The sequence below is a fragment of the Salvelinus fontinalis genome, chromosome 23 (genome assembly GCF_029448725.1).
Source record: "Salvelinus fontinalis isolate EN_2023a chromosome 23, ASM2944872v1, whole genome shotgun sequence".
In the NCBI taxonomy this organism is placed as follows: domain Eukaryota; kingdom Metazoa; phylum Chordata; class Actinopteri; order Salmoniformes; family Salmonidae; genus Salvelinus; species Salvelinus fontinalis.
Window position 1 is genome coordinate 3,483,092 of NC_074687.1, and position 27,897 is coordinate 3,510,988.

Genomic DNA, 27,897 nt, shown 5'->3' on the forward strand with positions numbered 1-27,897 from the left:
TTCCTCCAGCTGCAAGGTGTTATGGTATATTGTCTGGTGTTGGTTCTTCCTCCAGCTGCAAGGTGTTATGGTATATTGTCTGGTGTTGGTTCTTCCTCCAGCTCCAAGGTGTTATGGTATATTGTCTGGTGTTGGTTCTTCCTCCAGCTCCAAGGTGTTGTAGCATATTGTGAGCTTTGTCTCCAGACAGTACTTTTCTTGCCCTGGGATCAAGAAGCAGACAAAAGGTAAATGTTGTCTAGATTGTGTGTTGCCGGGTGTGTTTTCATCTCCCGTCGACAGTGTGTGTTCCCTGAGTTCTAATTCCACCCAAAGCCTCTTGGTGCTTTAGGGTCTGTCTGCCACCTGGGTGTTCTATCTCACTGACACAACACCATGTGTTTGGCCACGTGTGATAACTGAAGCAGGCCTTGGGCTCTTATATAAACACACACACAATCACACACACAAACAGTGACATCACACTCAATCACATCAAACACATTCTCACACATAAACACAACCACGCACACAAGCATTTATAGATCCACACACACTTCTCATCTCCATGGTCCTTTGGTACTTTTGGCTGTGTGTGTTTGTGTTGGATCTCTGTGATGGATGTGTTTGTGTTGGATCTCTGTGATGAACGTGTCTGTTTATTATCTCTGTATTTTGTTAACTTCTCTGGTCCATCCTGTTTTATATCTCTCAGTAGATTTTAATAAATCAGACTAATAAATCTGGCTTTAGTGATAGACATTTGTATTCAAAACTGTCCCCTCAGAGGATTCCACATTTTTCCCCATCTGTTGGAATCGAGGCTTTGATTGTGTGGGTGTTTGATTGTGTGGGTGTTTGATTGTGTGGGTGTTTGATTGTGTGGGTGTTTGATTGTGTGTGTGTTTGATTGTGTGTGTGTTTGATTTGTATTTGATTTGTGTTTTTATTTGTGTTTTGTGTGTGTGTGTGTGTGTGTGTGTGTGTGTGTGTGTGTGTGTGTGTGTGTGTGTGTGTGTGTGTGTGTGTGTGTGTGTGTGTGTGTGTGTGTGTGTGTGTGTGTGTGTGTGTGTGTGTGTGCAAGTTTTATTAATTTATCACATGCACAAGTACAGTGAAATGCTTAACTTGCGTGCCCTCTGATTATGACTGTGATATGTGGTTGTCCCACCTAGCTATCTATTGATGAATACACTAACTGTAAGTCTCTGGATAAGAGCGTCTGCTAAATGACTAACGTGTGTGTGCATTGTGAACTTGTGTGTTAGCACATGCTTGCACTTGTGTGGGTCACTGTGTCTGTGTGTGTTCTAGAATGGTGTAAGTGTTTACTAAATTAAGAGAGTGTGTTATAGAGTGCAGTAATAAGCCTGAGTTGCTTCCCCCTGATGCACTCAGCTCATCTCATGACTCTTCTGGCATAACAGCCAGTGGACTGCTATGTTGTTGGACCACTGAAGTCCCAGATACCAGACCCAGATACCTGAGCCAGACCTAGACAGGCTCTCTGACCCGTGAGAGCTGAGAGGAGGAGAAGACGGAAGCAGCTTAGTTTAAAGAGAATCACATGACTCCTGTGGACGGACACACACACACACACACACACACACACTAAAAAACACACTATCATTGGAGGTTAGCTGTCTGGGTCTGGAGAGGCAGAGAGATAATCATCAGTGTCAATATGCCGAAACAGCATCACAGCTCCCCTAGGCCGCCTCTGTCACCGCTGTCAACGGTGTCACACTATGACAAACTGCACCTGGAGCAGGAGAGGAAGTCACCTAATGAATAAAGGAGTGATGGAGGGGAAGTGAGGGGTCACCATCATCTGCTCTATCCATATGCAAACCAGTGTCCTTAACGAGCTGTGCCTAATGCGTTCATCAATCTTAATTACTCTGAGACGTGTGTTAAACTCGCGTTGGTTTCCACTTCCGTCTCCTCGACATGTCAGTTACCTCGTCATCACCAGTCTGCTCAGGATAATCGTACACACACACGCGATGGAATGGAAAGCAGTTATTCTGAATCGCCATGGTTGTAGTAATCAATATGTGTGGTCCACGCAAAGAGGGAGGACTATCCAGGCCTCAGGGAAAGAGGCTGGGCTGTCCAGGCCTCAGGGAAAGAGGCGGGGCTGTCCAGGCCTCAGGGAAAGAGGCGGGGCTGTCCAGGCCTCAGGGAAAGAGGCGGGGCTGTCCAGGCCTCAGGGAAAGAGGCGGGGCTGTCCAGGCCTCAGGGAAAGAGGCTGGGCTGTCCAGGCCTCAGGGAAAGAGGCGGGGCTGTCCAGGCCTCAGGGAAAGAGGCGGGGCTGTCCAGGCCTCAGGGAAAGAGGCGGGGCTGTCCAGGCCTCAGGGAAAGAGGCGGGGCTGTCCAGGCCTCAGGGAAAGAGGCGGGGCTGTCCAGGCCTCAGGGAAAGAGGCTGGGCTGTCCAGGCCTCAGGGAAAGAGGCGGGGCTGTCCAGGCCTCAGGGAAAGAGGCGGGGCTGTCCAGGCCTCAGGGAAAGAGTTAAAGGGATAATCCACCCCAAACCACAAATTCCTATGATTGACAGGAGTCCGCCTGTGGTAAATTGAATTGATTGGACATGATTTGGAAAGGCACACACCTGTCCGAGCAAACACCAAGCCATGAGGTCGAAGGAATTGTCCGTAGAGCTCCGCGACAGGATTGTGTCGAGGCACAGATCTGGAGAAGGATACCAAAAAATGTATGCAACATTGAAGGTAAGAACACAGTGGCCTCCATCATTCTTAAATGGAAGATGTTTGGAACCACCAAGACTGTTCCTAGGGCTGGCAGCCTGGCCAAACTGAGCAATCGGGGGAGAAGAGCCTTGGTCAGGGAGGTGATCAGATGGTCACTCTGAAAGAGCTCTAGAGTTCCTCTGTGGAGATGGGAGAACCTTCCAGAAGGACAACCATTTCTGCACCACTCCACCAATCAGGCCTTTACGGTAGTGGCCAGGCGGAAGCCACTCCTCAGTAAAAACTCAGGGCAATATGCATTGGGGCATGTAGCGTTCTCCTAGCATTCACCAAACCCACCTTTGTCCGTCGGACTGCCACATGGTGAAGCGTGATTCATCACTCCAGAGAATGCGTTTCCACTTCTCCAGAGTCCAATGCCGGCGAGATTTACACCACTCCCGCCGACGCTTGGCATTGTACATGGTGATCTTAGGCTTATGTGCGGCTGCTTGGCCATGGAAACCCATTTCATAAATCCCGACGTTGCTTCCAGAGGCAGTTTGGAAGTGAGTGTTGCAACCGAGGACAGACGATTTTTACATTGTACGAGCTTCAGCACTTGGCGGTCCCATTCCGTGAGCTTGTGTGGCCTATCACTTCGTGGCTGAGCCGTTGTTGCTCTTAGATGTTTCCATGTCACAATAACAGCACTTACAGTTGACCTGGGCAGCTCTTGCAGGGCAGAAATCTGACCAACTGACTTGTTGGAAAGGTGGCATCCTATGACGGTGCCACGTTGAAAGTTACGGAGCTTTTCGGTAAGGCCATTCTACTGCCAGTGTTTGTCTATGGAGATCGCATGGCTGTGTGCTCGATTGTATATGCCTGTCGGCAACAAGTTTAGCTGAAATAGCCAAATCCACTAATTTGAAGGGATGTCCACATACTTTTGTATATATTGTGTATCTTTGGCACCAACGTGAAAATCATTGTGGAAATCTGTTGCAGCTCAAGTCGACTGCAAAACTCACAATGCAATGCTTTCTCTCTGGGCTGGCTGGTCTAGCTAGTTACACACAATAATACCAAGGTCAATATCAGCATCTAAAGTAGCTAGTTAGTGCAATTTGTTCAGGCGGTTTTACAGCTATCAATTTAGGAGTCTATCTCACAGAGTTCAGCTTGCAGGTCCTCTCTGCCCAGAGCCAGTGCAGACTATATTGCTATGGCAACAATGGCCCTTTTCCACACTTGGCGCATTGCAAGATGGTACCTGTAGGAGAAACTGAATTGAATAATTCGGTAACACTGTTGAGATTGAGCACATCTGAACAAAATATATACTTTGTCACAATGATATAAACTGATTTGATGTGTTCTGGACAAGTATGCCCATACCATCTATTGGCTGATTTGGCAATATGGAGTGCAGGTAATTGTTTTAAAAGCGTTATGAAATGTGATAGGGGATAATACACGATCTCCAGTAATGAAAACAATGTAGCTATGACGCATTCCTACACAATTTCCTGATTTCACAGATGGACCACTTAGAAGTTAAATCATGGGGAAACATTTTATTTTACCCACTGATAGAACATGGGCTTTCACAAAATTGACAGGAGTTTCTGATTTTAGAGGGTGGATTATCCCTTTAAGGGTAAGGAGCAGCTCAGGGTGAAAATGGAACCAGACTAATGACTGGCATAAATCAATACAGTGTGTCTTGTCTCTTGGCTCCTCCTGACATACTGTACCACTGCACTGTCCTTGACAACACACACACTCTTTCTCACAGTCTATTTCCTGTCTGTCTTTCTTTGTGCTTTTCTGCTATTCTCTCATCTCTACTGTGGACAAAGCACAGAGATGGAGTGTGAGGATTTTCTATAGCATCTTCCTTTGTCCTTCACCGGCACAGGAAGAGGGAGGTGCAAGGGGTGAGGTGAGAGAACGGAGAGGGGTGAGGGGCTATTCTTCAGACTGGACAATGTAGTAAGACGCAAAAATGTCTAAAAACATGTTTGCACTTTGTCATTATGGGGTATTTTTTTGTAGATAGTACATTCTGAACTCAGGCTGTAACACAACAACACGTGGAATAAGTCAAGGGGTGTGAATATTTCTGAAGGCACTGTGTATCATTAGGACCTCATTGAAAGCACAGTCCAGTCAAAATTGTTTTGTATCATTTTGTACAACAGATGATGAAACTAACACTGTAAAAGTGTAAAAAATGTTGATCCGTGTTAATTCCTGATAGTTGCTGGTTGAAAATACAATCTACACAGAACCTTCTAATCAGCAGGTTTGTATGGGCGGGAGTTTCGGCTTTTTATGGTGACATCATGGGGGTTAATAGACCAATAACAAAGAGAGTTCCAAACCTCTGCCAATAACCGCTAGTTTTCAGTTTTCCCCTCCCCACTCAGACCACTCCCAGATAGTCCAAAAGTCTTGCTTGAGAAAGTATTTTATTTTTACCCATTTGAATGGAAATGTATTACAGCGAGGTACTTAATTGTTACCCAAAAATGGTTTAATATTGATGTAAAAAATGACAGGCATTTTAATGTAGTGTTTTGATATGAATGGTTGAATGTACTGTGTGCTATCTACATACCTGCTAATGTCTGAATGTACTGTGTGCTATCTACATACCTGCTAATGTCTGAATGTACTGTGTGCTATCTACATACCTGCTAATGTCTGAATGTACTGTGTGCTATCTACATACCTGCTAATGTCTGAATGTACTGTGTGCTATCTACATACCTGCTAATGGCTGAATGTACTGTGTGCTATCTACATACCTGCTAATGTCTGAATGTACTGTGTGCTATCTACATACCTGCTAATGGCTGAATGTACTGTGTGCTATCTACATACCTGCTAATGGCTGAATGTACTGTGTGCTATCTACATACCTGCTAATGGCTGAATGTACTGTGTGCTATCTACATACCTGCTAATGTCTGAATGTACTGTGTGCTATCTACATACCTGCTAATGGCTGAATGTACTGTGTGCTATCTACATACCTGCTAATGGCTGAATGTACTGTGTGCTATCTACATACCTGCTAATGTCTGAATGTACTGTGTGCTATCTACATACCTGCTAATGTCTGAATGTACTGTGTGCTATCTACATACCTGCTAATGGCTGAATGTACTGTGTGCTATCTACATACCTGCTAATGGCTGAATGTACTGTGTGCTATCTACATACCTGCTAATGGCTGAATGTACTGTGTGCTATCTACATACCTGCTAATGTCTGAATGTACTGTGTGCTATCTACATACCTGCTAATGGCTGAATGTACTGTGTGCTATCTACATACCTGCTAATGGCTGAATGTACTGTGTGCTATCTACATACCTGCTAATGTCTGAATGTACTGTGTGCTATCTACATACCTGCTAATGGCTGAATGTACTGTGTGCTATCTACATACCTGCTAATGGCTGAATGTACTGTGTGCTATCTACATACCTGCTAATGTCTGAATGTACTGTGTGCTATCTACATACCTGCTAATGTCTGAATGTACTGTGTGCTATCTACATACCTGCTAATGTCTGAATGTACTGTGTGCTATCTACATACCTGCTAATGGCTGAATGTACTGTGTGCTATCTACATACCTGCTAATGGCTGAATGTACTGTGTGCTATCTACATACCTGCTAATGGCTGAATGTACTGTGTGCTATCTACATACCTGCTAATGGCTGAATGTACTGTGTGCTATCTACATACCTGCTAATGGCGGAATGTTTTATCTGGAGATAATAACAAGCTTTTACCGGCCTTGACAGATTCTTTCTGGTCAAAGCGAAGCCAATGCCGTTTAGGAGCGTTGAAACAGTGAATGGGTATTCATCTTAGCACCATGGCAGTTGATGTAACAGTGTACTGAGTGTGATCTCTGTTTTCAAACCACAGCCTATTCATCTTTCTGTCACACCTCTCACTTCTCGCTCTCTCTCTCTCAATTCAATTTAACGTGCTTTATTGGCATGGGAAACTTATGCTTACATTGCCAAAGACAGTGAAATAGATAAACATTAAAACATTTACAGTAAACATTACACTTACAAAAGAATAAAGACATTTGAAAATGTCATTATACAGTGTTGTAATGATGTGTAAATGGTTAAAGTGCAAAAGGGAAAATAAGTAAACATAAATATGGGTTGAATTTACATTGGCGTTTGTTCTTCACTGGTTGCCCTTTTCTTGTGGCAACAGGTCACAAATGTTGCTGCTCTAATTCGACACTGTGGTATTTCCCCCAATAGATATGGGAGTTTATCCAAATTGAATTTGTTTCGAATTCTGTGTGTGGCCTGTGTAATTTGAGGGAAATATGTGTCTCTAATATGGTCATACATTGGGCAGGAGGTTAGGAAGTGCAGCTCAGTTTCCACCTCATTTTGTGGGCAGTGTGCACATAGCCTGTCTTCTCTTGAGAGCCATGTCTGCCTACGGCGGCCTTTCTCAATAGCAAGGCTATGCTCACTGAGTCTGTACATAGTCAAATATTTCCTTAATATTGGGTCAGTCACTGTGGTCAGGTATTCTGCCACTGTGTACTCTCTGTTTAGGGCCAAATAGCATTCTAGTTTGCTCTGTATATTTGGTAATTCTTTCCAATGTGTCAAGTAATTCTCTTTTTGTTTTCTCATGATTTGGTTGGGTCTAATTTTGTTGCTGTCTTGGGGCTCTGTGGGGTCTGTTTGTGAACAGAGCCCCAGAACCAGCTTGCATAGGGACTCTTCTCCAGGTCCTTTTAGGTGGTTGTAGAATTGAATGGCTCTTTTTTTCTGGATTTTGATCATTAGCGGGTATCGGCCTAATTCTTCTCTGCATGCATTATTTGGTGTTTTATGTTTTACACAGAGGATGTTTTGGAGAAATCGGCATGCAGAGTCTCACTTTGGTGTTTGTCCCATTTTTTGAATTCTTGGTTGGTGAGTGGACCCCAGACCTCACAACCATAAAGGGCAATGGGTTCTATAACTGATTATTTCTCTCTCTCGCCTCCCCCCCCTCTCTCGCTCTCTCCCCCGCTCCCTCTCCTCCCCCCCTCTCTCGCTCTCTCCCCCCTCTCTCTAGTGATCTAGTGAATGGTCTGGTGTCGTTGATGAACAGTAACATCAGCAGCCCAGTCAACCTGGTAAATCCAACCTACCGGTTTCCTCTATGTCATTACATGTATTTTAAATTGTCAAAAAGTACTGATACATGTCGGATGATTGGCTAAAAAAAACAATACCATATTAGAGTCCTACTTTTATCCATTTTTTGATATTGACTACATTTATATGGTAACCTAAGACCTCTCCACACACAGAACTAGCTAGGCCAGAGTAGAATAGTTGATGTTTTTCAGTCATGCTGTAGCAGTACAACCAAGCAGTTTTCTGTATTACCTGTCTGGAAATGGAATGGATGGAGATGTCAGAGTAGTAGGAGAGGTCTTGTAGAGAGGCTGACTGACGTACATTACTGATACACACTGTGGCTCTGATCCACCTAATTGTCCTGCTTTCACACACGTTTTTTGTTTTTTGCAACACTCAGCTAAATTGCTTCTGAAAGTGTGTGTGTGTACTTTCGTCTTCCTGTGTGTGTTGATCTTCTGTGTTGGTTCATGTAATCTGCCTGTAGGGGAACCCGGAAGAACACACCATATTGGAGTTTGCTGAGCTCATCAGGAGTCTGGTCGGTGAGTGTCAGATCAACAGACCACTCATCCACTTCTTCCTTTGCTTTCTTACTCTTTCTTTCACTCTTTCTTCCCCTTTCTCTTCAAATATACCAGATCGCTGCTGTTCTCTGTCTGGATTGTACCTAACTGTACCCTTTTCTACCTCCCTTCTTCCTCCCGCCACACACACACACACTTAGTGAGCCGCAGTCAGATCCAGTTCCTTCCAGAGGCGCAGGACGACCCTCGGAGACGCCGCCCCGACATTCGCAAAGCCAAGATGATGCTGGGCTGGGAACCTGTGGTCAGTACAAACACACACACACTGGATGCACACACTAGACACAAACGTGCGTACATACACAACTTCATATATACAGTTGAAGTCGGAAGTTTACATACACTTAGGTTGGAGTCATTAAAACTCGTTTTTCAACCACTCCACAAATTTCTTGTTAACAAACTATAGTTTTGGCAAATCGGTTAGGACATCTACTTTGTGCATGACACAAGTAATTTTTCTAACAATTGTTTACAGATTATTTCACTTATAATTCACTGTATCACAATTCCAGTGGGTCAGAAGTTTACATACACTAAGTTGACTGTGCCTTTAAACAGCTTGGAAAATTATGTCATGGCTTTAGGAGCTTCTGATAGGCTAATTGACATCATTTGAGTCAATTGGAGGTGTACCTGTGGATGTATTTCAAGGCCTACCTTCAAACTCAGTGCCTCTTTGCTTGACATCATGGGAAGATCAAAGGAAATCGGCCAAGACTTCAGAAAACAATTGTAGACCTCCACTAGTCTGGTTCATCCTTAGGAGCAATTTTCAAATGCCTGAAGGTATCACGTTCATCTGTACAAACAATAGTACGCAAGTATAAACACCATGGGACCACGCAGCCGTCATACCGCTCAGGAAGGAGAAGCATTCTGTTTCCTAGAGATGAACGTACTTTGGTGCGAAAAGTACAAATCAATCCCAGAACAACAGCAAAGGACCTTGTGAAGATGCTGGAGGAAACAGGTACAAACGTATCTATATCCACAGTAAAACGAGTCCTACATCAACATAATCTGAAAGGCCGCTCAGCAAGGACGTCTACAGCTCCAAAACCGCCATAAAAAGGCAGACTACAGTTTGCAACTGCACATGGGGACAAAGATCGTACTTTTTGGAGAAATGTCCTCTGGTTTGATGAAACAAAAATAGAACTGTTTGGCCATAATGATCATCGTTATGTTTGGAGGAAAAAGAGGGAGGCTTGCATGCCGAAGAACACCATCCCAACCGTGAAGAACGGGAGTGGCAGCATCATGTTATGGGGGTGCTTTGCTGCAGGAGGGATTGGTGCACTTCACAAAATAGATGGCATCATGTGGAAGGGAAATTATGTTGATATATTGAAGCAACATCAAGACATCAGTCAGGAAGTTAAAGCTTGGTCGCAAATGGGTCTTCCAAATGGACAATGATCCGAAGCATACTTCCAAAGTTGTGACAAAATGGCCTAAGGACAACAAAGTCAAGGTATTGGAGTGGCCATCACAAAGCCCTGACCTCAATCCCATAGAACATTTGTGGGCAGAACTGAAAAAGCATGTGCGAGCAAGGAGGCCTACAAACCTGACTCAGTTACACCAGCTCTGTCAGGAGGAATGGGTCAAAATTCACCCAACTTTCTGTGGGAAGCTTTTCGAAGGCTACCCGAAACGTTTGACCCAATTTAAAGGCAATGCTACCAAATTTAGTGTATGCAAACTTCTGACCCACTGGGAATGTGATGAAAGGAATAATTCACTCTACTATTATTCTGACATTTCACATTCTTAAAATAAAGTGGTGATCCTAACTGACCTAAGACAGGGAATTTTTGCTAGGATTAAATGTCAGGAATTGTGAAACTGAGTTTAAATGTATTTGGCTAAGGCGTATGTAAACTTCTGACTTCAAATATATATATGTATGAAGTTTACATGCGCCTTAGCCAAATACACACATGCGGCGAGACAGACACACACTCTCAATGCATTTAATCATACATCTACTATACATACGATGATGTTCTGTAAGACGTGTGTGTTGTTGTGTTGCCAGGTGCCGTTAGAGGAGGGCCTGAACAAGACCATCCAGTACTTCAGCCGGGAGCTGGAGCACCAGGCTAACAACCAGTACATCCCCAAACCCAAGGCAGCCCGCCAGAAGAAAGGACGACCAAGACAACACAATTGAGCTCAAGGGGTCAAGGGTCACGCCATCCCCAAAGGCTGCTGGGACACCGGAGGACCCGGGACCCTCAGAGAACTCTCTTGAGTTTGACGCGAAGAAGAAATGTTCCTGTGTCTGCTGTGGTTTTTACACTCCCGCGGGGCGATGCTTTTCAGTCAAACGTGCCTGAAAGCAAGAGTAGAATCACAAACAGATAATAAAAAAAACTGACAACGATCAGAACCCAGTCTTGCACTCTGGTTTGTTTTTGTCAATACAGGCTGTTATTTAAGATCAGGCTTGAGAGAAGTGTTTTGTTGCGTTGTTTACACTGTGCAGTTTGTGTCGTTTGTTTTGTTCGGTTGCCGTGATCTATTTTATTACCTGCATTGATTCCTGGCTCTTACGTAAGACTGCTTTGTATTCCAACCATTGCAACATTGGCGGAGAGGAGAAGCGAGGAGAGGTGAAGGAGAGTGAGTTCGTTTGTTCAAAGCCTCAGGTGGGTGTGCTAGGCCCCGCCCCCTTCTAAACTTGCTCTGGTGCTGTGCAGTGAGCTGTAAGCCTGGACACACACACGCCACTCAAGAGTGTGTTTCTGTGTCACTGTGTGAGTGTGTGTCTTGTGGTTCTGAGTAACTTTTGGGATAACCTTTGTGAAAGCTCTACTGTCAAATCGGAAATCCAGAAATCTTATATAATCAATTTTAGGTGAAAATGCTATTTTAATAAAATATTTCCAATAAATGTCTCCCGTGTGTGTGTCTCACTTCTAAAACCTTGATGTTACTATTCTGGTAGTTCCAATCTGGAGGTGGGAAGGTTAGTCAATAATGTGAGGCTGAGCAATGAGTCAGTCTTTATTTATACTGATCCTCTAGAGATCCTAGACAAACAAACAATACAAACAGAACTCAACAGCTGGTGTAAAGAGATAGGAAGAGAAAAGCCAGATCTGGAGCAGGAGCCGGGGGCCATTAGATTAGGCTGGGGAGAAGTGTGAGAGAGGAGACAGTTTAGTTGAATTTATTTGAACCAAATAAACAAGTGATAGAGAACAATACAAAAAGTATAAACGGTGTGCAGGTGTTGGAAGCCCAAGGGTTTATTTGAAAACCACACCCCCCACATTTTGTTTTACAATACATAAGTACAAAAATAAAAATGGTTAAAACAAAACCTACTAATTATAAATGATTTGTGCAGTAATCACACACAAAAAAGTGTGTTGTTTAAATTTGTGTGAGTTAGCCTATATGGAGATTACTGTGTAGTTTGGTTCATCAGGCTGACCCCCAGTCTTCACTTGAAGTTATTGAGAGATGGTAATGTAAAAATAAAAGTTTCAGAGTATGGTACCTCTGTATCTGACAGAGAATTGACTATGTGAGGTGGGGCAGTGGAGGGGGTAAAGGTTATCGCAGTTTCTTGTGTTATATACAGTCAGGTCCATAAATATTTGGACATTGACCAAGTTATTATTTTAGCTGTCTACCATAAACATATTGGAGTTGAAATTAAATAATGAATATGAGCTGAAAGTGCAGACTTTCAGCTTTAATTTGAGGGTGAACAGTGTAGGAATTACAGCACTGCACATATGTGCCCCCCTTTTAAAGGGACCAAAAGTAATTGGACAATTGTCTGCTCAGCTGTTCCATGGCCGGGTGTGTGTTATTCCCTCGTTAGTTAATTTACAGGTAAGCAGACAAAAGGTCTGGAGTTGATTTCAGGTGTGCATTTGGAATCTGTTGCTGTTAACCCTCGATATGAAGTACAAAGAGCTGTCACTGCCAGTGAAACAAGCCATCATTAGGCTGAAAAATCAAAACAAACCCAACAGAGAGATAGCAAAAACATTAGGTGTGGCCGAATCAACTATTTGGTACATTCTGAAACAGAAAGAACACACTGGTGAGCTCCAGAACACCAAAAGGCCCGGAAGACCACAGAAAACAACTGTGGTGGATGACAGAAGAATTCTTTCCCTGGTGAAGAAAAACCCCTTCACAACAGTTGACCAGATGAAGAACACCCTCCAGGAGGTAGGTGTCTCTGTGTCAAAGTCAACAATCAAGAGAAGACTTCACCAGAGTAAATACAGAGAGTTTCCCACAAGATGTAAACCATTGGTAAGCCTCAAAAACAGCAAGACCAGATTAGAGTTTGCCAAAAAACATCTAAAACACCTGTACAGTTCTGGAACAACATCCTATGGACAGACGAGACAAAGATCAACTTGTACCAGAATGATGGGAAGAGAAGAGTGTGGAGAAGGGAGGGAACTGCTCATGATCCAAAGCATACCACCTCATCTGTGAAGCATGGTGGAGGTAGTGTTATTGCATTGGCATGTATGGCTGCCAATGGAACTTGTTCCCTTGTATTTATTGATGATGTGACTGCTGACAAAAGCAGCAGGATGAATTCTGAATTGTTAAGGGCTATATTATCTGCTCAGATTCAGCCAAATGCTTCAAAACTCATTGGACGGTGCTTCACAGTCCAGATGGACAATGACCCGAAGCGTACTGCGAAAGCAACCCAATACTTTTTTAAGGCAAAGAAGTGGAATGTTCTGCAAGTCAATCACCTGACCTGGATCCAATTGAGCATTCATTTCACTTGCTGAAGGCAAAACGCCCCAAGAACAAGCAGGAAGTGAAGACAGCTGTAGTAAAGGCCTGGCAGAGCATCACCAGGGAAGAAACCCAGCATCTGGTGATGTCTGTGGGTTCCAGACTTCAGGCAGTCATTGACTGCAAAGGATTTGGAACCAAGTATTAAAACTCACAATTTATTTGATGATTATGTTAATATGTTCAATTACTGTTGAGCCCATAAAATTGGGGGCTATGTATGAAAAAAATGTAATTCCTACACAGTTCATACAATCATTTTGACAAAACCCTTAAATTACAGATGAAAGTCTACACTTAAAGCACATATTGACTGTTTCCTTTCAAATCCATTGTGGTGGTGTACACAGCCAAAATGATGCAAATACTTATGGACCTGACTATAGATGGATTTCAGTAATTAACCTGGAAGAATCCATTGAAGGGTTTAGATAAACTGTCCGAGCGGTATTCCTTCCAAAAATGTTAGAAAAAGCTGTTGCGCAGCAACTCACTGCCTTCCTGAAGGTACAATGTATACAAAATGCTTCAGTTTGGTTTTAGACCCCATCATTGCACTGAGACTACACTCGTGAAGGTGCAGGTGCGGTAGTAGTTGTGGAATTGTTAGGTTAGATTACTCGTTGGTTATTACTGCATTGTCAGAACTAGAAGCACAAGCATTTCGCTACTCGCATTAACATCTGCTAACCATGTGTATGTGACACATAACATTTGATTTGATTAAATTTAAATTACCTTTTAATGGCGTCAGACCAAGGCTCTACATCTGTCCTCGTGCTCCTAGACCTTAGTGCTACTTTTGACACCATCGATCATGAAATTCTTTTGGAGAGATTGGAAACCCAAATTGCTCTACATGGACAAGTTCTGTCCTGGTTTAGATCTTAACTGTCGGAAAGATATCAGTTTGTCTCTGTGGATGGTTTGTCCTCTGACAAATCAACTGTAAGTTCTGGTGTTCCTCAAGGTTCCGATTTAGGACCACTGTTCTTTTCACATTATATTTTACCTCTTGGTGATGTCATTCGGAAACATAATGTTAACTTTTTCTGCTATGCGGACGATACACAGCTGTGCATTTCGATGAAACATGGTGAAGCCCCAAAATTGCCCTCCCTGGAAGCCAGTGTTTCAGATATAAGGAAGTGGATGGCGACAAAACAGAGATGCTTGTTCTAGGTCCCAAGAAACTAAGAGATCTTACGGTTGGATCTGACAATTAATCTTGATGGTTGTAAAGTCGTCTCAAATAAAACCGTGAAGGACCTCGGCGTTACTCTAGACCCTGATCTCTCTTTTGACGAACGTATCAAGACTATATCAAGGACAGTTTTTTTCCATCTTCGTAACATTGCAAAAATCAGAAACTTTGTCAAAAAATGATGCAGAAAGTTCATCCATGCTTTTGTCACTTCTAGATTAGACTACTGCAATGCTCTACTTTCTGGATACACGGATAAAGCACAAAATAAACTTCAGTTAGTGCTAAACACGGCTGCTAGAATCATGACTAGAACCAAAAAAAGGTATCATATTACTCCAGTGCTAGCCTGAGTGTAGTCTGGCACAGGGGTGTGAAGGTGAACGGAAAGCACTGGAGCAACGAACTGCCCTTGCTGTCTCTGCCTGGCCGGTGCCCTAATCTCCACCAGGATTCTCTGCCTCTAACCCTATTACGGGGGTTAAGTCCCTGGCTTACTGGTGCTCTTCCATCCCGTCCCTAGGAGGGGTGTGTCTCTTGAGTGGGTTGAGTCACTGACGTGATCTTCCTGTCCGGGTTTGGCGCCCTCCTTGGGTTTGTGCCGTGGGAGAGATCTTTGTGGGCTATACTCAGCCTTGTCTCAGGGTAGTGAGTTGGTGGTTTGAAGATATCCCTCTAGTGTTGTGGGGGCTGTGCTTTGGCAAAGTGGGTGGGGTTATATCCTGCCTGGTTGGCCCTGTCCGGGGGTATCATCGGACGGGGCCACAGTGTTTCCCAACCCCTCCTGAACCACCCTCCAGTATTTATGGTGCAATAGTTTGTGTCAGGGGGCTAGGATCAGTCTGTTATGTCTGGAGTATTTCTTATCCGGTGTCTTGTGTGAATTTAAGTATGCTCCCCATAATTCTCTCTCTCTCCCTCTACCTCCCGTCCCGGAGGACCTGAGCCCTAGGACCATGCCTCAGGACTACCTGGCCTGATGACTCCTTGCTGACCCAGTCCACCTGGTCGTGCTGCTGCTCCAGTTTCAACTGTTCTGCCTGCAGCTATGGAACCCTGACCTGTTCACTGGACGTGTTACCTGTCCCAGACCTGCTGTTTTAAACTCTCTAGAGACAGCAGGTGCGGTAGAAATACTCTGAATGATCGGCTATGAAAAGCCAACTGACATTTACTCCTGAGATGCTGACCTGTTGCACCCTCTACAACCACTGTGATTATTATTATTATTTGACCCTGCTGGTCATCTATGAACATTTGAACATCTTGACCATGTTCTGTTATAATCTCCACCCGGCACAGCTAGAAGAGGACTGGCCACCCCTCAGAGCCTGGTTCCTCTCTAGGTTTCTTCCTAGGTTCCTGCCTTTCTAAGGAGTTTTTCCTAGCCACTGTGCTTCTACATCTGAATTGCTTGCTATTTGGGGTTTTAGGCTGAGTTTCTGTATAGCACTTTGTGACATCGGCTGATATAAAAAGGGCTTTATAAATACATTTGATTGAATTTGATTTAGAATTTGTAGATGAAAGTGCATGTTTTGCGTACGTTAATGTTGTAAATAGACAGGTTCTTGAGTTTCTTAAACAAAGGTGCAGATGGAGCCAGGTAATTAGAGGAGGCTAGTCTTGCAAATGTATTTTGTATGATGAGTAATTTGTGTGGATAGGAGGCATATGTGCTGGCCCAGACAATATTACAGTAAATGAGATATGGTAAATTAAGCTACAGTATAGAGTTAGGAAGTAAGCCTGATGAACCAAACCACTAATCTTTCTGATGATACCAACAGATTTCATCAACTGAATATGATCTTTCCAGGACAACTGTTCATCAATTAAAACTACAAGGATCTAGTGGATGTGACTTTTTCCATTTCATTCCCACCAATTGAGATTCTGGCTCTTTTTTTTAACCATATTTCTTATTTTTACTAGTGAACAAAATAAAGTTAGATTTTTTTACATTTAAAGATCATTTGTTTATCTGGAACCATTCAGAAAATCTGTCCATGCCTGAGTTGGCTTCGTTAATTAGTGAATAAAAATTATTGTGTGATAAAATCTAATTGGTATCCTCAGCAAAGAGAATGGGAGGTACGGTAGAAGACACAGCAGCAAGGTCATTGATAAAGATTAGGAATAACAAAGGTCCCGTTATCCAACCCTGTGCCACGCCACAGGATGTCTTGGCCCTAAGGGATGGGTTAGAAACGAGTGAAAAGCATGAGCTGATGCACACCCAAAAATGTTTGTCGAGGTGTTGATTAACGGAAAGTAAACTGTATACAAAGAAAGAAAGGAAGTTGCACACTATATGAGGGGGAAATAGAGAGGGGGCTGGGGTTAGAAGTAGTGAAGGAAGAGAGAGGTTAATCTACGCTATGAGAGAGAGAGTGAGACAGCATGTGGAGTTAGTAGTAGTCGTAGTTGACGTCGGCTCCGTGACGGTGTGCTCCTCTGTCTCTGGGTCCAATGGGAGAGTTCTCGTCATAATGGTGCTGGCGACCCTGATCGTTGGACCGCGCGTGGTCCATCCAGTAGGACAGGTCTGTCTCCAGTCTCTGGGGAGGGGAAAAATACGACCACAACCCCAACTCAAAAGATCTGAAATGTTGGAAATGTGCAAGAAATATTGTAACATTTCCACTCCGCTCATTAGAGAGCAGGGTTATGCAATCAACTTGTTGCTCATACCCATCAGATCCTATCAGATCTACTGGATTGCTTAGCGGGTAAAGGAGAGGAGCTAGGGGGTAAGGGGGTAGGAGCTAGGGGGTAAGGGAGTAGGAGCTAGGGGTTAAGGGAGTAGGAGCTAGGGAGTAAGGGGGTAGGAGCTAGGGGGTAAGGGACTAGGAGCTAGGGGGTAAGGAGTTAGGGATAAGGGTTTAGGAGCTAGGGGGTAAGGAGATAAGGGGTAAGGGGCTATGGGGTTGATTTGCTAGTCAGCAGATGTTTTGGAGATGATTTGAACAGGACAGCTGGTATGCATAGAGTATAGACCAACATGGTTTAAAATGCAGAGGCTGTCGGATCCAACAGCAAGAGAGGCAGGTTCAGGCAACAGGAAATGACACATACCCAGGAAGTCATTAAAGCAATCCTACTGATTGACCTACAGGAGCTGTCAGCTGTCTACAGGAGCTGTCAGCTGTCTACAAAACTGAGGAGCAAACAACTTTCTCCTTCCTTTACTTTATTCATAACCTCTACTTCTCAATACTTCTCTCTCTCGGTCTGTCTCTCAGTTTCGTCTCCCCCACTCTCTGTCATTCTTTCTGATTTGTTTTTGCCAAAGATTTTCTCCCTGGTCCTGGTGTTTCTAAAGATCTCCATTGGAATCATTGATCTGGAAGAAACATAACTAGAGAGGAAAAAAAGCTTGAAAGTGTGTGTGTGTATTCAAGGTGTGTCAGGCACAGTGATGTCCATAGTGGTGGAGAATAATTCTCTTCTTTGAATAGAGTCTCTAGGTCCTGCTGTGGCAGAAACATCCATCTGCTTTTATCTAGTCTGATAACGACAACAAATTAGCCTGGGCATTATCCCTCCTACCCTTTTTATGTTTTGTATAGCGTGTCACGTCTGCTCCCGCTCTTCCCTCCCCCTGGCGCTTGGTTGCCCTGCATCGCGCACTCCTGCCATCCATCACGCACACCTGCCATTCCTCGTCACGCGCATCAGCGTTATTGGACTCACCTGGACTCACTTATCACCTGTTCATTTCCTCCCCTATATTTGTCAGTTCCCCAGCTCTGTTCCCCGCTGCTGCATTGTATCGTTTTTGTCTTTAGTATTAGTTTACTGACGCTGCTCCTGTCTCGTTCCACGTCCGTCTTTATTAAATGTTTTACTCCCGTACCTGCTTCGCCTCTCCAGCGTCATCTCATGTTAGTTGCCTAGTTGTTGAAAGTGTTCCATTGCACAGGTCGGTCATCGTATGGATGCATACGTAGTGTATGCTCTAGCGCCTATGACTGGCCAGTATGGCTTTACTGCACAGACCTGTACCTTAGAGACAATTTGCACCTTAGAGACTACCTAGACCTTACAAATGATTTGCACTGACTAACCACACATCCAACCCTCTTGCTCACTCTCTCTCACACACACACACACACACACACACACACACACACACACACACACACACACACACACACACACACACACACACACACACACACACACACACACACACACACACAGAGATCAATATAATACAATTGAACAGCACTGTTGACTGTGTGTGTAAGTACAGTCCATTACTACTATGCTACCTCTTCTACTACTTATTATTGATTAATATACTGCATTCTTGAGGGAGCTAGCATATAGGCATTTCACTGGAACTGTATATGAGATGAATAGATTTGATTTGACTTTGTACACTGGCATTTTGCCATAATATTCATTTTTCTCACATAGGTGCTTTAGATCTTAGTGCTTTGTATAATGGCTGTTCTCCCCCATGTAGCTGTGGATTGTTTCTCGTAGGCCTATACTTCTACGGATCGTAGTACTGTTTACCCTATCCCATATCTGGGGCCAGGAGTTTTTACAACCTTGTGACCTAATCATATAACATATGCAATACTATGATAATGGCCCATAGTAGGGTTAGGTCACAGTGTCAGATTAAACTCAAGACCCTACCCCATTCCGTGACCCCTCTCTTCACTGTTTCAGGGGGAGTTGGAAAATGCACAAAAAAACACATTCCCATTTCACACAATTACACACATGTACATGTGTGAAATACGGCAAATATAAGCACCTGACAAATTATGATTATTATTCAACCCTCTTGGCCCACTCACCGTCTCATCGAAGCCCATGTACATGAACTGCATGATCCACTGCTGCACATCTGGCCTGCTGCGGTCCCAGATGTTCCTCTTGGGCCGCCGTAGCTTGGCCAGGAACTCTTTGGCCTTGGCGGGAGCAACAGCCACCCTGTACTTAGAGGAAGCGCTACCGTCACCCACCACTGGGGGGAGGCAGAGAGGAGACTTGTAATGGCAGGATTATGTAAAGTAAGTGCAGTGTTTAATGTGTGTATGTAAAAGCCATCTGTCAATATTACCATCTCTTTTCTTCAGGATCTTGTGAAGGCTGCTCTCACTGGAAACATCTGATAAAGAGAGTCAATAGGACACTTAGTGGGGTTAATGTGGGTTAATGTATAGCCTAGAATCCCTTTAGCAAGGGAGAGGAGACTACTGTAGTGTAAATCCATTGTGATTATAAAGTTAGATTGTGGTGTGATAAATCCCAGCTCATTCAGTAGAGGCTTAGCACACACACGCACACACACACAAACAGCCAGAAGTGGAGCACATGAATGAGGTTATAGGAAATGGTTTGCAGGAGTCTAAGTTGCAAATTATCAATTTCCCCGCTAAACTTTTTTTTTTCCGCCTACAGTAGCAGTCTGTCTAGAGAGGAGGAGGGGTGTTTGCTATTTGCTGCCTCACATTTACATGAATGATGAATGAGACTTTCCACTGAGAGATCTGCCTGGTCTGCTTTCTGTCCCTACCTCGCTCTCCCTCTTTCTCTCTTCTTCCCTGTCTAGGCAACCCTTCTCGCTCATCAAAATTGTGGTAAAGAGACAGCTAGAAAAGCCTTTTGAGGTGAAAGGGATTAATGGAATTTCCATGGCCAGCTAGTTTTCAGTGACACATTAAGTCCATTGTGGCTTGTCTCCTGTTTTAGAATATACAGTGTCTTCAGAAAGTATTCACACACTAACTTTTTCCATATTTTGTTGTGTTACAGCCTGAATTTAAAATTGATGAAATTTAGATTTTGTTCCATTGATCTACACATAATGCCCCACAATGCCAAAGTGGAATTGAGTTTTTAGACATTTTTAGAAATGAATACAAAATGTAAAGCTGAACTGTCTTGAGTCAATAAGTATTCAACTCCTTTATAATGGCGAGCCTTAATACAGTCAGGAGTAAAAATGTGCTTAACCAGTCACATAAGTTGCATGGACTTGCTCTGTGTGCAATAATTGTGGTTAACATGATTTTTAAATGACTATCCCATCTCAGTACCCCATACATGTGTAAGGTCCCTCAGTCGAGCTGTGAATGAAGACCAGGGAGGTTTTCAATACCTCGCAAAGAAGGGCACCTATTGGTAGATAACAAAAAAAGCAGACACTGAATATCCCTTCGAGCATGGTGAAGTTATTATTACGCTTTGGATGGTGTATCAATACACCCAGTCACTACAAAGATACAGACGTCCATCCTAATTCAGTTCCGGGAGAGGAAGGAAACTGCTCAGGGATTTCACCATGAGGCCAATGTTGATTTTAAAACAGTTACAGAGTTTGATGGCTGTGATGGGAGAAAACTGAGGATGGATCAACATTATAGTTACTCCACGATACTAACTTAAATGACAGAGTGAAAAGAAGGAAGTCTATACAGAATAAAAATATTCAAAAACATGCATCCTGTTTGCAACAAGACACTGAAGTAATACTGCAAAGAATTTAACTTTTTATCCTGAATACAAAGCATTATGTTTTGGGCAAATCCAACACAGCACATTACTGAGTACCACTCTTCATATTTTCAAGCATGGCGGTGGCTGCATCATGTTATGGATATGCTCCTCATCGGCAAGGACAAGTTAGTTTGTTTAAGATAAAAAATATATGGAATAGAGCCAAGCACAGGCAAAATCCTAGAGGAAGACCTGGTTCAGTCTGCTTTCCAACAGACACTGGGAGACAAATTCACCTTTCAGCGGGAAAGTTTATTCCCCACTGGGTCAAACAGCTGCAAAGACAGAGAAATGTTTACACAAGCACCTATATTTATACCCTCCTACTAAGAGGAGTCAACTCCTTGCACATCTAGACAGCCAATCCATCTCTGCTGCTAAGTCAGGAAATTAATTGGTTCCTCTCAGTGGTGTAGTCATGGCCCTGCCTCCTATATGTGTGTCATAGGACTGTTCCTTCTAACTTCATCTGACCTGATCTGACCCCCCCCCCCCCTCCCCCCAGGAGCCATGAGATTTAACAATACCATGTATTAACATGTAAACTAGTTCTAGTATAGTAACATGAATAAGTATTTATTTAAAGCTAGATTCCACAACCACACAAGAGAAAGAAATGTGTTACGCATTCATGCATTATGCAAAAATAACTCAGCACTCACCTTAGATAATTCAAATACCCGATAAAACTTCATAAAACATACCATCAATCTTCAAACTTGAAGTTCTTACATAACTATATGAATTAACACTTCAGTGTATCAGATGTTGCTTCAGAAGCTTTGTTAATCTAAGTTTGGTTCCATATGGGTGAAATCAAATTATCTAGCATAGTAGGAGGTTTGGGGGGACAGAATGATAGATGGGAGGAGATGGAGACAGAAAGATCGTTGAAAGAAAGGAGCTAGAGAGAGAGGTAGACAGGAAGAGAAAGCGAGAGTTACCTCACCTGCGAGGGCCAACAATGTGAGCAGAGCGGTGAGCCCTACCAACCTCAGATAAAGCCGTTGAGAAGCCATGGTGTCCCCTTCGCTCTCGCGTTCTGACTCGTCTAATGGCAACACACACCACAAACACACAGATACAGGGGGCGCCGTTGGGGCCGCGAGCCAAACGTTCGGATCGGAAACTGGCCCGTAGTGGCTTAATGTCGTTTATCCCAAAATCCAACCCACAGAAACAGGCCTGACTGAAGTAGTGTTTTTTCTTCTAATGGAATGTTCATGTGTGCCTGGGGTTCTTTTCCATCCAGTAAGTACAGCAGCAGCAGTGAGAGAGGAAGAGAGAGGAGTTTTAACCGTATAGCTGCTGTTCTCCCTATACAGTGCATACCAAAGTTGAACTTGCAAACTTCAGCCAACGATAAACCTCTGAATTATTACCACCCAATTAAGTCGACTGAATTAACGTTGCTGAGAAAGTGTCAAAATGGAGGCTGTAGTGGTGGAATGAGTAAGGGAACCCAGTGTGGAAAGAGAGAGAGAGAGAGAAAGAGAGAAAGAGAGAAAGAGAGAAAGAGAGAGAGAAAGAGAGAGAGAAAGAGAGAGAGAAAGAGAGAGAGAGAGAGAATAACAGCACAAAGAACTAGCTATGCAAAATGGAGATCTATGGATAAACCACTTCTCCAACCTTTTTGGACAAGAGCAAAAGCATATACATGATAGATTGTGCAAAGCTGTTATCAAGGCAAATGGTGGCTATTTGAAGAATCTCAAATATAAAATATATTTTGATTTGTTTAACACTTTTTTGGTTACTACATGATTCTGTATGTGTTATTTCATAGTTTTGATGTCTTCACTATTATTCTACAATCTAGAAAATAGTCAAAATAAAGAAAAACCCTTGAATGAGTAGGTGTTTTAAAACATTTGAACGGTAGTGTACATGATCAATAACACATCTTAGAATCAGCTATTAAAGACTACCAGAAACCATTGGATTCTCCAATTACATTGACTGAACGACAGGACAAAATACAAACTGTCCAACCCAAAAAGCCCTGTGGTGTTGATGGTATCCTACATGAAATGAAAAAAATGTACAGACCACAATTTCAACTTGGATATACCCAAACTCTTGAATATTATCCTCAGCTCTGGCATCTTGCTCAATATTTGGATCACCCCAATCCAGAAAAGTCGAGACAAATTTGACCCCAATAATTACCGCAGGATCTGTGTCAAATGTAACCTCGGCAAAATCCCCTACAGTATCAAAAATTAAAAATGTTGATCATATTACTCCAGTGCTAGCCTCCCTACACTGGCTTCCTGTTAAGGCAAGGGCTGATTTCAAGGTTTTACTGTTAACCTACAAAGCGTTACATGGGCTTGCTCCTACCTCTCTTTCCGATTTGGTCCTGCAGTACATACCTACACGTACGCTACGGTCACAAGACGCAGGCCTCCTAATTGTCCCTAGATTTTCTAAGCAAACAGCTGGAGGCAGGGCTTTCTCCTATAGAGCTCCATTTTTATGGAATGGTCTGCCTACCCATGTGAGAGACGCAGACTCGTTATCAACCTTTAAGTCTTTACTGAAGACTCGTCTGTTCAGTGGGTCATATGATTGAGTGTAGTCTGGCCCAGGAGTGTGAAGGTGAACGGAAAGGCTCTGGAGCAACGAACCGCTCTTGCTGTCTCTGCCTGGCCGGTTCCCCTCTCTCCACTGGGATTCTCTGCCTCTAACCCTATTACAGGGGCTGAGTCACTGGCTTACTGGTGCTCTTTCATGCCGTCCCTAGGAGGGGTGCGACACTTGAGTGGGTTGAGTCACTGACGTGATCTTCCTGTCTGGGTTGGCGCCCCCCTCTTGGGTTGTGCCGTGGCGGAGATCTGTGTGGGCTATACTCGGCCTTGTCTCAGGATGGTAAGTTGGTGGTTGAAGATATCCCTCTAGTGGTGTGGGGGCTGTGCATTGGCAAAGTGGGTGGGGTTATATCCTTCCTGTTTGGCCCTGTCCGGGGGTATCATCAGGTGGGGCCACAGTGTCTCCCGACCCCTCCTGTCTCAGCCTCCAGTATTTATGCTGCAGTAGTTTATGTGTCGGGGGGCTAGTGTCAGTTTGTTATATCTGGAGTACTTCTCCTGTCTTATCCGGTGTCCTGTGTGAATTTAAGTATGCTCTCTCTAATTCTCTCTTTCTCTCTTTCTTTCTTTCGGAGGACCTGAGCCCTAGGACCTGAGCCCTAGGACCATGCCTCAGGACTACCTGGCATGATGACTCCTTGCTGTCCCCAGTCCACCTGGCCGTGCTGCAGCTCCCGTTTCAACTGTTCTGCCTGCGGCTATGGAACCCTGACCTGTTCACCGGACGTGCTACCTGTCCCAGACCTGCTGTTTTCAACTCTCTAGAGACAGCAGGAGCGGTAGAGATACTCTGAATGATCGGCTATGAAAAGCCAACTGACATTTACTCCTGAGATGCTGACTTGCTGCACCATCGATAACTACTGTGATAATTATTATTTGACCATGCTGGTCATTTATGAACATTTGAACATCTTGGCCATGTTCTGTTATAATCTCACCCGGCACAGCCAGAAGAGGACTGGCCACCCCTCATAGCCTGGTTCCTCTCTAGGTTTCTTCCTAGGTTTTGGCCTTTCTAGGGAGTTTTTCCTAGCCACCGTGCTTCTACACCTGCATTGCTTGCTGTTTGGGGTTTTAGGCTGGGTTTCTGTACAGCACTTTGAGATATCAGCTGATTTAAGGGCTATATAAATACATTTGATTTGATTTGATATCATCAACAGCAGACTCCAACATTTCCTCAGTGAAAACAATGTCCTGAGCAAATGTCAAATTGTCTTCTTACTAAAATACCGTACAACAGACCACGTATTCACCTTGCAGACTCTAACTGACAAACCAAAACCAAAGCAAAGTCTTCTCATGCTTTATTGATTTCAAAAAGGTATTTGACTCAATTTTGCAGAGGGCCTGCTGCATAAACTGATGGAAAGCGGTGTTGGGGAGAAAACCTACGATATTATGAAATCTAAACAAACAATACATGTGCAATCAGAATTGGCAATAAACACACAGATTTCTTCCCAAAGAGATGTGGGGTTCTACAGGAGTGCATCTTGAACCCCACCCTATTCAACATTTATATCAATGATTTGGCGAGAGCACTAGAACATTCTCCAGCACCCGGCCTCACCCTGCTAGCCTGAAATCAAATATCTACTGTTTGCAGATGATCTGGTGCTTCTGTCACCAACCAAGGAGGGCCTACAGCAGCACCCAGATCTTCTTCACAGATTCTATCAGACCTGGGCTCTGACAGTAAATCTCAGTCAAACAATATAATGGTGTTCCAAAAAAGTTCCAGTTGCCAGGACAACAAATACAAATTCTCTCTAGACACCGATGCCCTAGAGCACACAAATAATTATACCTACCTTGGCCTAAACATCAACACCACAGTCACGTCTACTCCCGCTCCCTGGCGCTCGACGTCACCGGTCTACTAAGCACCAGTCCTGGCAACCCATCTTTACGGACACCTGCGTCTCATCATCAGTCACACCTGGACTTCATTAATTCCTGATTACTTACCCTTTATATAGCACTATTTTGTTATCAGTTATCAGGTACAGTTGAAGTGGTAAGTTTACTTACATCTTAGCCAAATACATTTAAACTCAGTTTTTCACAATTCCTGACATTTAATCCAAGTAAAAATTCCTTGTCTTAGGTCAGTTAGGATCACCACTTTATTTTAAGAATGTAAAATGTCAGAATAATAGTAGAGAGAATGATTTATTTCAGCTTTTATTTATTTCATCACATTCCCAGTGGGTCAGAAGTTTACATACACTCAATTAGTATTTGGTAGTATTGCCTTAAAATTGTTTAAAAAGATGAGAGAGGCCTGTAATTTTCATCATAGGTACACTTCAACTATGACAGACAAAATGAGAAAAAAAATCCAGAAAATCACATTGTAGGATTTTTAATGAATTTATTTGCAAATTATGGTGGAAAATAAGTATTTGGTCACCTACAAACAAGCAAGATTTCTGGCTCTCACTGACCTGTAACTTCTTCTTTAAGAGGCTCCTCTGTCCTCCACTCGTTACCTGTATTAATGGCACCTGTTTGAACTTGTTATCAGTATGAAAGACACCTGTCCACAACCTCAAACAGTCACACTCCAAACTCCACTATGGCCAAGACCAAAGAGCTGTCAAAGGACACCAGAAACAAAATTATAGACCTGCACCAGGCTGGGAAGACTGAATCTGCAATAGGTAAGCAGCTTGGTTTGAATAAATCAACTGTGGGAGCAATTATTAGGAAATGGAAGACATACAAGACCACTGATAATCTCCCTCGATCTGGGGCTCCACGCAAGATCTCACCCCGTGGGGTCAAAATGATCACAAGAACGGTGAGCAAAAATCCCAGAACCACACGGGGGGACCTAGTGAATGACCTGCAGAGAGCTGGGACCAAAGTAACAAAGCCTACCATCAGTAACACACTACGCCGCCAGGGACTCAAATCCTGCAGTGCCAGACGTGTCCCCCTGCTTAAGCCAGTACATGTCCAGGCCCGTCTGAAGTTTGCTAGAGAGCATTTGGATGATCCAGAAGAAGATTGGGAGAATGTCATATGGTCAGATGAAACCAAAATAGAACTTTTTGGTAAAAACTCAACTCGTCGTGTTTGGAGGACAAAGAATGCTGAGTTGCATCCAAAGAACACCATACCTACTGTGAAGCATGGGGGTGGAAACGTCATGCTTTGGGGCTGTTTTTCTGCAAAGGGACCAGGACGACTGATCCGTGTAAAGGAAAGAATGAATGGGGCCATGTATCGTGAGATTTTGAGTGAAAACCTCTTTCCATCAGCAAGGGCATTGAAGATGAAACGTGGCTGGGTCTTTCAGCATGACTATGATCCCAAACACACCACCCGGGCAACGAAGGAGTGGCTTCATAAGAAGCATTGCAAGGTCCTGGAGTGGCCTAGTCAGTCTCCAGATCTCAACCCCATAGAAAATCTTTGAAGGGAGTTGAAAGTCTGTGTTGCCCAGCAACAGCCCCAAAACATCACTGCTCTAGAGGAGATCTGCATGGAGGAATGGGCCAAAATACCAGCAACAGTGTGTGAACCTTGTGAAGACTTACAGAAAACGTTTGACCTCTGTCATTGCAAACAAAGGGTATATAACAAAGTATTGAGAAACTTTTGTTATTGACCAAATACTTATTTTCCACCATAATTTGCAAATAAATTCATTAAAAATCCTACAATGTGATTTTTCTGGATTTTTTCCCCTCATTTTGTCTGTCATAGGTGAAGTGTACCTATGATGAAAATTACAGGCCTCTCATCTTTTTAAGTGGGAGAACTTGCACAATTGGTGGCTGACTAAATACTTTTTTGCCCCACTGTATACTCAAAGTACAATGCAAAATCACAAATAACTCATGCAGAGCAGAATTAGGACTATACCCAGTAATTATAAAATCCAGAAAAGAGCCTTTAAACTCTACAACCACCATAAGGAGAGCGATGCCGAAACCTTCCATCACAAAGCCTTAACCTGCAAATAGATTAACCGAGTCAAGAGTCCCCTCAGCCAGCTGGTTCTGGGGCTCTGTTTACAAATACACCTGACCACTCTGACTGACCCACAACTAAGAAAAGCCTGGACTATGTACAGACTCGGTGAGCATAGCCGTGTTATTGAGAGAAGTCGCCATAGGCAGACCTGGCTCTCAAGAGATAACAGGATACGTGGCTACTGGCTACAAAATTAGGTGGAAACCGAGCTTCGCTTTCTAACCTCCTGCCAAATGTACGACTATATAAGAGACACACATTTCCCTCAAATTACACAAACCCACAGAATTCAAACACACATCTAATTTTGACAAACTCCCATGTCTGTTAGGTGAAATACCGCAGTG

General features: G+C 43.5%; 2 protein-coding genes across 3 annotated transcripts in view; one reads left to right on the plus strand and one right to left on the minus strand.

Moving 5' to 3' along the window:
• The window catches only part of uxs1 (UDP-glucuronate decarboxylase 1), a 120,035-nt gene extending 108,680 nt beyond the window's left edge, over positions 1–11,355 (plus strand). For both annotated transcript variants that reach the window (XM_055877626.1, XM_055877625.1), the window contains 4 exons: positions 7,795–7,855; positions 8,350–8,407; positions 8,590–8,693; positions 10,494–11,355. In XM_055877626.1, the coding sequence (XP_055733601.1) occupies positions 7,795–7,855; positions 8,350–8,407; positions 8,590–8,693; positions 10,494–10,628 (358 nt within the window). In that variant the 3' untranslated portion in view covers positions 10,629–11,355. The remainder of the gene's footprint in view (positions 1–7,794; positions 7,856–8,349; positions 8,408–8,589; positions 8,694–10,493) is intronic.
• Positions 11,356–11,451: 96 nt separating this feature from the next.
• On the minus strand, positions 11,452–22,213 carry ecrg4a (ECRG4 augurin precursor a). The gene is made up of 4 exons (XM_055877628.1): positions 21,919–22,213; positions 19,531–19,578; positions 19,265–19,434; positions 11,452–17,008 (listed from the first exon to the last, which is right to left on the minus strand). Exons 1-4 carry the CDS (start codon positions 21,986–21,988, stop codon positions 16,859–16,861), a joined length of 438 nt encoding a protein of 145 aa, XP_055733603.1. The 5' UTR covers positions 21,989–22,213; the 3' UTR covers positions 11,452–16,858.
• Between the last annotated feature and the right edge of the window lie 5,684 nt (positions 22,214–27,897).